This window comes from Lissotriton vulgaris, chromosome 3_1, assembly GCF_964263255.1.
Source record: "Lissotriton vulgaris chromosome 3_1, aLisVul1.2, whole genome shotgun sequence".
Classification (NCBI taxonomy): Eukaryota; Metazoa; Chordata; class Amphibia; order Caudata; family Salamandridae; genus Lissotriton; species Lissotriton vulgaris.
The window spans coordinates 5,812,512-5,826,318 of record NC_141689.1 but is presented as its reverse complement, the minus strand read 5'-3'; the positions used below and the strand labels follow the sequence as shown (position 1 = coordinate 5,826,318).

At 45.2% G+C, this 13,807-nt stretch overlaps 1 protein-coding gene across 1 annotated transcript in view; it reads right to left on the bottom strand.

Moving 5' to 3' along the window:
- LOC147725803 (uncharacterized) overlaps positions 1-13,807 on the bottom strand; it is a 443,482-nt gene that overhangs the window by 372,490 nt on the left and 57,185 nt on the right. Inside the window, exon 3 of the mRNA XM_086959980.1 lies at positions 13,457-13,581. Within this exon, the coding sequence (XP_086816106.1) occupies positions 13,457-13,538 (82 nt within the window). The 5' untranslated portion in view covers positions 13,539-13,581. The remainder of the gene's footprint in view (positions 1-13,456; positions 13,582-13,807) is intronic.

Sequence of the window (13,807 nt, the reverse complement as noted above, 5' to 3'; positions counted from 1 at the left end):
GCATATGAGGACGGTAAACATGGCCTGGGTACACTCAGAGACCACTAATGTCAATGAACATTACAACCCTTTATAAACAATACAATATCGCTTTTTCCAGCATGACCAATGAAAATATGGCAAAGATTTCATTGTACGGGACTTCAAACACGCTGTCCAGATAACCCCGAGGGATTAGCTTTCTTCTGCCTGCAAAGTAAACAGAGCAGGTAAGGTGCGCAGGGCAAGCATCCTGGCCTGCAGCAAGAGCAGGGCGCAGCCATCCATTCCCAGCCAATTAACCACTTAGGGAGCAGCTGTGAAGCTACCCCTGGGGAGCTGCCTGCACCAGACACCGAACGCAGGGAGAACTGCAGGGCACCAAAATGGAGACTGGCACAAAATATTTTTTTTTACAAGTGAACAAATTATAAAAGCAAACGTTAAATTACATGAAACAAAAGTGACAATCGTGAGCAACCAAAATACAAGAGGTAGCAATCGATACATTACAGGAGGAAAAAGTGACGTGTGCAGGTTACAAAAGCGTACAGAAGACAGAATTAAAAGACGGAGCGCGAGAAATGGCACGGGAGGTGAACAAGAGAACGGGGCACACCAGAAAGAGGAGGAGGGTTAAAAAGAAGGCTCAACTGCACAGGGAAAGAAAATTGGTATGAAAGAAGGGGCGAGTAACCAGATGAAAGGAGGGCTGGGGGTCCGCTGCCTTTAAGGGGCTATGTGAGGAGAACTGAGCGTCTTGCGGTAACTGTAAAAGATGAGCCTCCAGGCAGAAAACTAAGAAAGGGGGCGGAGAGTAAGAAAGACAAGTAAGTAGGCACCAGGGGTGGGGCTGTAGGAAAGAAGGGGAAAAAAAGACAGGAGACGAGAGCAAAACCGCGAGTAGACACAGGAGATAGGTTCACCTGAGACTTACCTTTCCACCAAGAAACGAAATGAAATGAAAATAAATTTATTGAGCGCGATTGCTGCCCGGGGGCGTCCAAGCGCTAAGTTGTGCTGAGGCGGAGAGACCAGGGACGGAGGAATTAAGACACAAAGGATTTAGCGAACAGTAGTGTCTTCAAGTTTTTCCGGAATGAAAGCAGATTTGGATTCGATCGGAGTGAGAGGGGAAGGGCGTTCCAGAGTTTGGCAGCGTTTAGAGAGAACAGCCTACCACCCGACCTGGCTCTCTTCACTCTGGGAACAACAGCAAGAAAGGCTTCCATCGACCTGAGGTTCCTGTTTGGGTGATAGGGGGTTACAAGGTCGTTGTTAATGGGTGGGCCTGTTTTCCAAAAGGCGTGATGTGCCATGCATAACGCCTTGAATGCTACTCTCTGCCTCACTGGCAGCCAGTGGAGACTCTTCAGAGCAGGTCTGGCTGACTGGGATCGTGGAATCTGTAGCAGGGTGCGAGCTGCACAGTTTTGCACGATCTGTAATTTCCGGAGGGTCATTTCAGGAGCCCCAACATACAGGGCATTATTCGAGTCCAGACGAGACTGAATGAGGCCTTGTACCGCCACCTTTCTAGCTTCTAACGGTAGAAGTGGAAGGATCTTTCTGAGAATTCTTAGTAGGCCAAAGCATGTGGCGGACAACTTCGTGGCCTGGGTGGTAAACGAGAGTTTGTTATCCAGCCACACACCTAGGCTCTTCACACTTTCCTTGGGGGTGGGGGGGGGACCCAGAGTACAGGGCCATAGAGAGGTGAAAGGTACTGGGGGGGTTGGGCCTAGGAGCATTAGCTCCGTCTTGTCCCCATTCAGTTTTAGGGAGGAGGATGTCATCCATCCCTTGACATCCTCTAAGCATTTTAGCAGATCTGCCGGGCATTGCCTGTTGTTGCTAGCGGCCAATGAGACCACTAGTTGAGTGTCGTCGGCGTATGACACAATTTTGATGCCATACGGTTCGACGACACTCGCCAGCGGCCTCATGTATACGTTGAACAGCACAGGGCTCAGGGAAGAGCCCTGTGGAACTCCGCAGCTGAGGGTTTTCCTGGAGGACATTGTCTCGCCATCAAAGATCCGAAATGATCTCTCCGACAGGAAAGACTCAAACCACCTTAGTGCGTCGCCAGATACTCCGATGTCATGGAGACGGTTCAGCAAGGTGTTATGGCTGACCGTATCGAATGCGGCACTTAGATCAAGGAGGATCACTGCCACTGATCCCCCCTGATCCAGTACCCTTCGAGATTCTTCTGTGACTGCTAGCAAGGCGGTTTCAGTCCCGTGCTTTGGTCTAAAGCCTGTCTGCGATGTATGTAGCAGAGAATGGTTCTCCAGGAACTGAACGAGTTGGGCGTTTACAAACTTCTCCAGGACCTTACTGACCCAAGGGAGAAGTGAGATGGGGCGATAGCTAGCGTTATCATCGGGATCTAGGCTAGGTTTTTTTAGCAGCGCCCGCACCATGGCTTGCTTCCATGTCGTGGGGACTACGCATGCAGAGATGGACGAGTTGAGAAGTTCCAGCATTATTGGCAAGGTAGTTTTAGATGCCTGCAGCAGGACATCTGGGGGGGCGGGGTCACATGGGGAGCCTGATTTAACTTGGCGTGCCACCTTATCTAAGGTGTCGAGATCCAGAAGAGGGAAGTGCTCAAGGGAGGGCTGCTCGGGATGAAGGTGCGATCTAGGAAGAGGTGAGGCAGTCGCGTCCCGGTTTGTAGCTACTGATGGGAATGTAGAGTAGATTTTTACAACTTTGTCATGAAAAAAGTTAGCAAGCTCATTACATTGGTCCTGGGTTTTATTGGGCGGGGTTGCTGTGTTGGGGCTGGTGCATAGTTTTATTATACTAAAGATTTCCTTCGGCTTAGATTTAGCTTCAAGAATTTTGTCTGAGTAGTAGGTTGCTTGGGCGAGCCTGATTCCTGTTTTATAAGTTTTAATCGCCTCTTTATAGGCGGCCTTTTTGTCCGGAAGGAAATCTAGTCGCCAGGCTCTCTCTTGTTGCCTGCAGCGGCGTTTTAGTTCCCTCAGGGAGTCGGAGAACCAGGGTGCAGATTTGTGTATTTTCTTTGAGGAAGATCTGCGAAGAGGGAGGATCGGGTCCAATGAATTTGTAATCCAGTCTACAAAATTACTGTTTGCCACATTAGGGTCTGGGCAGGGTAGTGGACGAGTAGCGTCCAGAATGTGTACCCAGGCATCCAAAGGGAGCTTTTTCCAATTTCTTCTGGTCGTGGATTGGGGTGGTAACTGGGGGACTTTTTGTGTGGTCCAAGTAAACGGGACCAGAAAGTGGTCCGACCATGGGATGGGAATAGGTAAATCGACCGTCAGACCCGGGCAGTTGCTGAATATGGGGTCCAGCAAATTGCCCTTTTCGTGAGTTGGAGCTGACACCAGCTGGGACATTTGAAGAGCTCCAAGGTCCTCTGTTATTTCCTTAGCGAATTGGTCTGAGGGGGAGTTAAAGTGGAAATTAAGGTCCCCTAGAACCGTGTGGTTGGCCGCAGCCATGGTTCTTTCTGCTATAATCTCTGGAAGAGATCTGTGGAACATTTTAGGTTGTTCTGGGGGGCGATAAATCAGGGTGCCGGAGAAAGAGCTATTAGCATTCATCTCGATGCAGAAAGCCATGCTCTCACACTCGGGAATGGTTTCTGTTGAGGTGCGGCATTGGTACTGGGTCTTCAATACGATCGCCAGACCTCCCCCTCTCCCTTCCGATCTGTCTAGCCGGACAATATGATACCCTGTAGGTAGAGCTGATACTACGTCTGGCTCGGAGTGCGCCTTAAGCCATGTCTCCGTCAGGAAAAGGACGTCTGGTTTTTGTTCCTCTAGCAGCATAGCAATTTGCGTGCTATGTTTGGGTAGGGAGCGGCAATTTAGGGCAAACATGCGATATGTTTGTGCCAAAATAGACTTATAGGGATGGCGGAAGGAATATTTACAGAATGGGCATTGAGTGGGAAGCTCTGTAGGGGCGTAGATATGGGTACAGTGAGCACCGACTCCACTGCCTATGCTACGAAGGGCCGCCGAGGAATAGGTCTTGACCAGATGAGTGTGGGGATCAGGGTTTATGGCCCCTGGCCCCGTCTGGTCGCGGACGGGCGCAGACGGGCTTGCCTTAGGCGCGCCTTCGGCGCGCAATCGTCGCGCCCGCTGCGCTCGTCCGCTGCGCTTCCGGTGGGGGCACATGCTTTGTGGCGGAGGAGGGGAGGGGTTGAAAGGGGGCGTGGCTTCGTTAGTGGGCGTGTCCTGGCAACAGGCCAATCACGTCGCGGCAGCTGGAAAGACCTTGTCCACGTCAGCAAGCAGTCAGCTGAGTGGCGAGGGAACAACAGAATCGGCGGTTTTAAAACAATTTACAATAGTTATTAGCAATAGGTAAAATTAGCTGTTTGTCCCTGCTCCCGGCTGTGCCTCAGGAGCTAAAGCTAGCAAAACGCTGCGCTCGTAGTCAGCGCGCGTTTTGTGTGAAAGGGGGCGTGGCTTCGCTAGTGGGCGTGTCCTGGCAACAGGCCAATCACGTCGCGGCAGCTGGAAAGACCTTGTCCACGTCAGCAAGCAGTCAGCTGAGTGGCGAGGGAACAACAGAATCGGCGGTTTTAAAACAATTTACAATAGTTATTAGCAATAGGTAAAATTAGCTGTTTGTCCCTGCTCCCGGCTGTGCCTCAGGAGCTAAAGCTAGCAAAACGCTGCGCTCGTAGTCAGCGCGCGTTTTGTGTGAAAGGGGGCGTGGCTTCGCTAGTGGGCGTGTCCTGGCAACAGGCCAATCACGTCGCGGCAGCTGGAAAGACCTTGTCCACGTCAGCAAGCAGTCAGCTGAGTGGCGAGGGAACAACAGAATCGGCGGTTTTAAAACAATTTACAATAGTTATTAGCAATAGGTAAAATTAGCTGTTTGTCCCTGCTCCCGGCTGTGCCTCAGGAGCTAAAGCTAGCAAAACGCTGCGCTCGTAGTCAGCGCGCGTTTTGTGTGAAAGGGGGCGTGGCTTCGCTAGTGGGCGTGTCCTGGCAACAGGCCAATCACGTCGCGGCAGCTGGAAAGACCTTGTCCACGTTAGCAAGCAGTCAGCTGAGTGGCGAGGGAACAACAGAATCGGCGGTTTTAAAACAATTTACAATAGTTATTAGCAATAGGTAAAATTAGCTGTTTGTCCCTGCTCCCGGCTGTGCCTCAGGAGCTAAAGCTAGCAAAACGCTGCGCTCGTAGTCAGCGCGCGTTTTGTGTGAAAGGGGGCGTGGCTTCGCTAGTGGACAGAACAGAACAGGATCCTCAGCCCGCAGCACAGGAAGAGAGGAAAGTGGGGCAGATAAGGCGGGGGTGGGGGGGTTGACGAGTGGGAGGAGGAGAAGGGGGTGTTGAAGGAGAGAGGAGAGCTGGAATGAAGGCTGTAGGGGTTGGGGGGGCGGGGGGGGGGGGGGGCACGCGCGATTGCGTGGGCACGCGCGATTGCGTGTGTGAGTGTGGCTGTGTGAGTGTGGCTGTGTGAGTGTGGCTGGACGTGCGCGTCCACAGACCAGAATCGCTGTGCGTGCCCCGGTCTGTCTCCCTTGAGAGGCATCTCGACGACAATAGGTCTCGAGAGCGAGACCCAGTGGCGGCTGGCGACATTTGAAAGTGGTGAGGCGGCAAATTATTGGTGGAGCACACCGCGTGAGCGAGCGCGAAGGTGTCAGAGCACTTACAATAGGAACAGAACTGAAACATGAGAACATTACAAGTGAACAAATTACAAAAGCAAACGTGACATTACAAGAGGCAAAAGTGACAATCGTGAGCAAAAAAATGCAAGAGGTAGCAAACGGTGCAGCAAACGGTGCATTACAGGAGGAAAAAGTGACATGTGTGCAGGTTACAAAAGCATACAAAGTAGAGGAATAACGAATAATACTGCAATAAATGGAGGACACTCAAACACAAGAACAAACGTCACTTAGGCAATGGTGGCACTTGTGCAAGTATCGAAAGCAAACAAAATGTAAGAGGTACTGGTAGCAAACAGTGTGTTACAAGAGAAAAGTGGAGTGTGCATGTTACAAAAGAGTACCTACAGCCTCAGACTGCAGTGTCATATCTCAGACCACTCCGTTGTCACACGGTCAGAGAGCAAAGCTTTTGAGACCCTAGAAACTGAAAGCAGAGATTTCAGTTCCCCTGCTCCCACATCCCGAAAGCTCTGAAACTTTTCTGATCCCCATGGGAGGAGGTCAGGAGGAGCAAGAGAGCTGGAGACAAGGCCAGGCCCCGGTGGAAATGCCAGAAGGAGGGCAGAGAGAGGTGCCCACAGGCGGCATCCGTGGAGGCCAAGCGATCCGCCATCGAGAAGCTCGTCCTCCTTGGGGTAGAGGTGCCGGTCTTTGAGCAGGTAGGAATCTGATGGATCTCGAGTGGTGGAGGTTGGCACGGAAGTTTGGCGAGTAACAAAAGAGGGGGAGGACACAACAACTGTTTCCAATGTTGCATATATACAACGAACTCGAGATCTGGAAAGGTCCTCTTCAGCTAAATATCCCCCGATTAGCGCCTCGAGGCAGGTATGTTTACTGTCGAATGACCAAAGTGTAATGTACAATCTTGTGTGCCCCGTTCTGTCTCCCTTGAGAAGCATGTCGGTGACAATAGGTCTCGAGAGCGAGACCTAATAATAAAGTGTTAGTAGAGAGCACATCTTGAGCAGGCAAGTGAAAACAATTGTAAGAAATAGTGATCGGCGGCTGCAATTAAAGCCTACGAGTAACAACACAAGTAAGAGGGACAGTGTCGAGTATAAGTAAGTTCTTTAGTACTTCTTTTATGTTGCTCATCTTGTGATGTTCTTATGTTCTATGGCGTGTGCTTTTGAAGAGAATGTTTGTCTTCAAAAGTGCATCGCTCGTGATGTTATCAAGACCATTGAATGTAAACTGTATACTTGGCATTGAACTGTTGGTCTTCATTGGGTGCAGACGCGCTCCTGTATCTTGCCTCTTATCTTAAATCATTAAACTTAAAAAGGATTTATTTCGCTCAACCTACCGCCTCCTTGGATGTTTATTTGGAAAACCTACACTTTACATTTGGCGACGAGGGAAAAAGAGGCTTTTTACTAAAATTTGCACACCTGCCACTTCGTAAGGAATATTAAAGAAGACACTTTATACCGGATAATCTCTCCTGCGCTGTAGAAAGAAACCCGGACGCTCTCAGCCTAAGAACAGCCTTTCACTGAATTTTCAAGCTTTTTCCGGATTTCTAGACGGATGATTGGTCTTGGGCTAAGTCATTCATGACGTATACAGCAGCGTTAAAGTGACGAACAAAGCAAACGTCACCACGCTCCTACACGCTCTGGCGGCCATCTTGGATTTATAAACAAACTCGTTTCTATAGCAACAGAAACGAAAATCAACTCGTTTAACACAAGAAATGCATTTTCAATCGTCGCGCAGAAGAGAAAAGGTATTTAAATACATTATTTGTTGAGTTATTTAAAGGAAAACTAGTTTATTTTACTTATTTAAAGGAGAACTAGTTTCTTGAAGATTACTTTCAATAAAAGAAACAGTATTGGATTTAAGAAATAAGATACTTTTTCTTAAATATTTTTTTTAAAAGTATATTTGAAACATGGCTACAAATCAACAAATAGTTTACTTGGATCATTTTCTGCCTACACCAGGAAAACCAAAAGAGGCATGGAAGTTATGGTTTAAAAATTTTGAAAACTATTTAGTAGCAATTGGAGCAGATGAGTATTCATCTAAAAGAAAACTTGCAAGTTTATATAGTCATTTTGGAACTGCTGGAAGGGAAATTTTTAATAATCTTCCAATTTTACACCCTCCATCTGGTGATGGAGAAGGATGGTATGAATTTACTGGGGCAATTTTACGACTAAACACATTTTTTTAGAAGAACCTAGTGTTATGATGGAACGTTTTACTTTTATGAAAAGGAAACAAGAGCAACCTGAGTCTGTTGAGGAGTTTATATCCATATTGAGGAATTTAGCAGCTGAATGCAATTTTGGGCCATATTTGGATAATGTTTTGCGAGACCAATTTGTTTACAAGTGCTAAAACAAGAAGATTCAAGAGAGAATATTGAGTTGCCGAGATCCATCATTAAGTGAAGTCATAGATATGGCAAAGAGCGTGGAAAGGTCTATAGTTTCTTCAAGATGCATTGCTGATGGGGATGTATCACGCACTGATAACGAGCTTCAAGTTAACGCTATTTCAACAAAGAACAAACCAGTTAAACCTTTTCAGAAAAAGTTTAATGCATTTTGTTTTAGATGGGGCTCTAAGTCTCATCTCAGCAATAGTCCAATTTGTACAGCGTTGGTTTAAAAAATTTACATTTTGCAACAAAATTGGTCACTTTAACATGGTTTGTAGGAATAAGAAAACAATTCAAGTTAGCAGACTTTCCACATTTGATGATAATGTTGATGTTTCTAATGTTGATATTCCATCTCTTGAATCAAACCTACATCATGTTCACATTAATACTGTTGAAGATTTAAATAAGAAAATATTATTTATTGATTTAGTGGAGGCATCCACAGACAGTGTTCGTGTCAAAGACCCAACATGTGATGTGTATATTGATAGCATTAAGTTAGATATGATGGCTGACTCTGGGGCTCCAGTAACCATTATTTCTGATATTTTATTTAATACACATTGGTGCAAGAAAGTAAAACTTTTACCGTTAGATATTATTCCAAAAGGATATGGAGGAAACAAAATTGATATGTTGGGATATTTTTTGTCAAATATTTCATGTTTAGGTAGATCTACCTTTACAAAGGTTTATGTAGCTATAGAGGGTAAGTGTATTGTTGGATGGCAAGACCTTGCCAAAATGGGATTAAAATTGGTTCCAGGTTCAAGTACACCAGTACAAATAAATGGTACTCCAGTTTTGTTGATAAATGAAAATAAGAACAAAGAAATTGATGATTTGTTGGCGGAGTTTCCTGAGGGTTTCAATGAATCTGTAGGACATATTAAAAATTTCAAGCATTTGATTAGACTAAAACCAAATGCAATTCCCATTGTTCACAAGTTAAGGAATGTACCATTGAATGTGAGGGATGAATTGAAAAAAGTCTTAGACAATTTAGTATCTGAAGGCATTATTGTACCAACTAATTCATCGCTTTGGGTTAGTCCAATCGTTGTCGTTAAAAAAAAGGATTCAAGCATCCGCATCCGCTTGTTTGCGGATTTACGCTCTTTAAACCAAAATATAATCGTGGATTGTCATCCATTGCCCAAAGTACAAGAATTGCTTACAGGTATCTCTGATTCAAAAGTATTCTCACTTCTTGACCTCAGAAGTGCGTACCATCAGATTCCCCTCACATCATCATCATCTGAGCTTACCACATTTATAACTCCATTTGGGGCATTTAAATACCTACGACTCCTTTTTGGATTGGCATCTGCTGCCAGTGTGTTCCAGAAGTTCATGGACACTATATTAAATGACATTGAAAATGTACAGGCTTATCAGGATGATGTGCTAATACATTCTAAAGATAGGTCTGCACATTTGAAAACCTCAAGAAAGGTGTCGTCTCGTTTTAAAGAGGTTGGTATAACCCTTGGGCGGAAGAAATGCAAATTTATGGTGAAAGAACTGGATTATCTTGGACATAGCATTTCCTTAGAAGGAATTAAACCGAAAATCTCTTTAACTAAAGCTATTTATAATGTTCGCATTCCAAAAGATAAGGATGCCTTGAAATCTTTCGTAGGTTTGGCAGAGTATTATTCTCGTTTTATACAAAACTACTCGCTAATTGTTCAACCTCTTCGTAGTTTACTTAAAAAGGAGGTAAAGTTTATGTGGTCTGATGAGGCCAATGGTGCTTTCAATCTTGTGAAGAAAGTTATTGTAGAGGCGCCAGCACTTTCCTCTTTCAACCCGAATTTAAACTGTGTCATTTCAGTAGATGCAAGTCAGAAGGGCTTGGGTGCTATACTTTGTCAAAGGAATGGATGCAAGGAATATACTGTTGGTTTTGCATCAAAGTCCCTTAGTAGTGCTGAATCAAATTATAGCACCATTGAAAGAGAGGCTCTTGCCTGTTCCTGGGCTGTGGAAAAATGTAAAATGTATATTTGGGGATCACATTTCATACTTCTTAGTGACCATAAACCACTCTTAAATCTTCTTAATGGCAACGGAACAGGAAAGGCTTCTGCCAGATTGGTTAGGATTTTGTCTAGACTTCATGAATATAACTTTACTATTAAACATATTTCAGGAGGTAATAATTCTAGAGCAGATGCTCTATCAAGACTAAGTTTTGAGAATGATGATGACGGGAAAACGGAAGAAGATGAAATAGAATGTGTAGTTCCTTCAATTGAGGAGTTAGTGTTATCTCCTTTTTCTATTTCTGAGGTGGACTGGCTTGAAAGCTATTCTCAGGATGCAGTTTTGGTTGCTGTTAAAAATGTAATTGTTTCGGGTTGGCCGAAGATGCGTGCCCTACCTGCTTCTTTGAAAGTTTATGCACAAATTTCAGAAGAACTTTCAATTGTTCATGACCTTATCTTTAGAGGTGATCTATGTGTTCCTCCTGATGACATAAGAAAAAAGATTTTTGATTCTGCTCATCAGGGACATTTGGGAATTGGGGGTACTTCGAGGAAGATAAAGGAACATTTCTGGTGGCCTAGGCTGGATAGGGATGTCATTTTGTGGATTGATCAGTGTACCACATGTCTGGTATCAGACAAACATTGGAAAGTCCCTCAATTGCCTTTACACACAGTTCCTTTGCCAGAGGAAGCTTGGCATAAATTAGCAATTGATTTTTCAGGTCCTTTTGCTGTGTTACCCACTAACAAACGTTACATCATTTCATTGAGTGATTATCATTCTAAGGGTGTGAATTTGATTTTTGCGAAAAACCAGATTCTGTGACAGTAATTGAGTTTTTGAAAAAGATTTTTCTTTCAGAAGGCCCACCTAGAGAAATTGTGAGTGACAATGGTTCTCACTTTTGTTCGTTGAAATTTGTTTTAAATTTCATGGTATTAAACATTTGAGGGTAGCTCTTTATGCGCCTTCCTCGAATGGTTTAATAGAAAGAATGAACAGGTTCATTAAGGAAGGAATACAGTCTGCCATTGCCTCTAATGTAAATGTGGAGGAATTTCTTAGAGGGAAGCTATGGTCTTATTTAGTCACTCCTCATTGCACCACAGGCATTTCTCCTTTTAGGCTACTTAAAAAACGCAATCCCAATGTGAACATTTGCCCGTCCTGGATCAAAGATCTTAAAATTAAAGACAACTCTTGTTTGGCTTGTCATGATAGGGATGTCATTAAGGAAAATGTTTCATCTCAACAATTTATTCAAAAAAAGAATTTCAATTCCAAAATCATTTCATCCAAACAAGATTTTGATGTAGGTGATTGGGTTATGGTAAAATTTCATGATAGAGTTAAAAAAGGAATGTCAAAATTTTCTTTACCCACTCAGGTCTTAAAAGTTTCAAAAGGGTCTGTTTTTCTTGATAGGAAAGGGTGGTGGAATAAACGAGTAATTGTTAAGCTTACCCCTGAACAGGCAAAAAAGATTTGTACAACAAAACATGTTGATGATGTTTCTTCATGTTCTTATTTTCCCTTAGGTACATCTTCAGATGATAATTGTTTGGTTACTTCTCAAAATGTTTGCTTACCTGTTGATATTTCTGGTCAGGATGTTGCATCAACTTATGATTCCCACGTTACACCCAGCACCTCTAGTGCTTATGTTACTCCTTCCACCTCTCATGCTGGTTTAACTTTCTCCAAGGATTCACAGGAATTGTTCTTTTCCCTCACGTTTTAAAGACTATTACTTATCCTAAGTTTGTTTTAATTTATATTAATTCTATTTTTATTTATTTTATTTTTTATTTCTATTATTCTATTTTTTATTTATGTAAGGAAGGGAGATGATGTAGAGCAGAAGTAAGTTCTTTAGTTCTTCTTTTATGTTGCTCATCTTGTGATGTTCTTATGTTCTATGGCGTGCGCTTTAGAAGAGAATGTTTGTCTTCAAAAGTGCATCGCTCGTGATGTTATCAAGACCATTGAATGTAAACTGTATACTTGGCACTGAACTGTTGGTCTTCATTGGGTGCAGACGCGCTCCTGTATCGTGCCTCTTATCTTAAATCATTCAACTTAAAAAGGATTTATTTCACTCAACCTACCGCCTCCTTGGATGTTTATTTGGAAAACCTACACTTCACAGACAGTCCTTATGGGAGTTTACAAGATGAGACAAGGCAGTACTAAGGAGGGACTTACAAGCCTATAGACCAATGAAAATCCACAGTTTGTATAGAAGAATGACACAATGAAAATTATGGGCGGAGCTTGAAGCCCACACCTGAACACAGCATGCCTCACAGAGCAACGCATGCTCTGCCTAGGCTCGACCTAAAACCTAACCAGCACAGGTCACCAAGAGCTGTTTAATATGTCACGTTGGGTCACAGCTTCTGCAAGGACTGGATCAGAAGAAGCCTCAAGTGTTAGACTTCCATACTGGAGAGATGTGACAGGCCCTGGGAGAAGAGGCAGAGTTGTGACAGGACCTGGGAGAGGAGGCAGAGTTGTGACAGGACCTGGGAGAGGAGGGAGAGATGTGACAGGCCCTGGGAGAGGGGGAAGAAATGTGACAGGCCCTGGGAGAGGGGGAAGAAATGTGACAGGCCCTGGGAGAGGGGGAAGAAATGTGACAGGCCCTGGGAGAGGACCGAGACATGCGACAGGCCCTGGGAGAGATGTGACAGGCACTGGGAGAGGGTGAAGAAATGTGACAGGCCCTGGGAGAGGAGGGAGAGATGCGACTGGCCCTGGGAGAGGAGGGAGAGATTTGTGAGGCCCAGAGAGAGGAGGAGAGTTGTGATAGGCCCTGAGAGAGATGTGACAGGCCCTGGGAGAGATGTGACAGGCCCTGAGAGAGGAGGGTGGGATGCGACAGTCCCAGAGAGAGGGAGAAGAGATGTCACAGGCCCTGGGAGAGGAGGAGGGATGTGACAGGCCCTGGGAGAGGAGGAGAGATTTGACAGGCCCTGGGAGAGGAAGAGAGATGCGACAGTGCCAGGGAGAGAGGGCAGACGTCGGAGAGTAGACAGACTCAGTAGCCATTGGAGGCACAATAGGCCCAGAGAGGGGGACCTGACGTGACAGACGCAGGGAACAACGACAGACATGGGGAGCCCAGGGAGAAGGGTCTTATCTACCAGCAACTCTAGGTTTCCACTGCTCAGACTCGCGTCCCTGCTTCGGGAGGGGGTTACCTATGGCCGCCGCTGTCAATAATTCTGTAGTGAACCAGAAAGAGTCTATGCACAGCTGTTGGGAAGGCAGGACTTTGTTGGATTTCCAAATGCACAGATCTACGCAAACACCAACACCACCAACCCCTCCCTCCACGACCACAACGCTGCCCACCCAAACACAAGTGACATACATCAGAAATAATCAAACGAACCTTTAACCAGCAGCTTCAAAGCTACGTCCAGGTTCATTTTTTTCTTACAGGGTTGGTTTTGATTTTCTTTCAAAGGTTCCATGTTGTGGCAGAGCAGAGATAGCGGAGTCCAAAGTTACATGAACCTGCAATGACAAACATACGTGAATCCTAGCTTTGCACCCTCAAACACGCTATAAACCATCAATAACTGCAACCTGGACTATCGCACTCCACAAACAGCCCACTGACACCATGAACAACAGCCAAACACTCCACAAACAGCCTACTGACACCATTAACAAGAGCCAAACACTCCACAAACAGCCCATTAACAACCAAACAATCCACAAACAGCCCGTTGACACCATT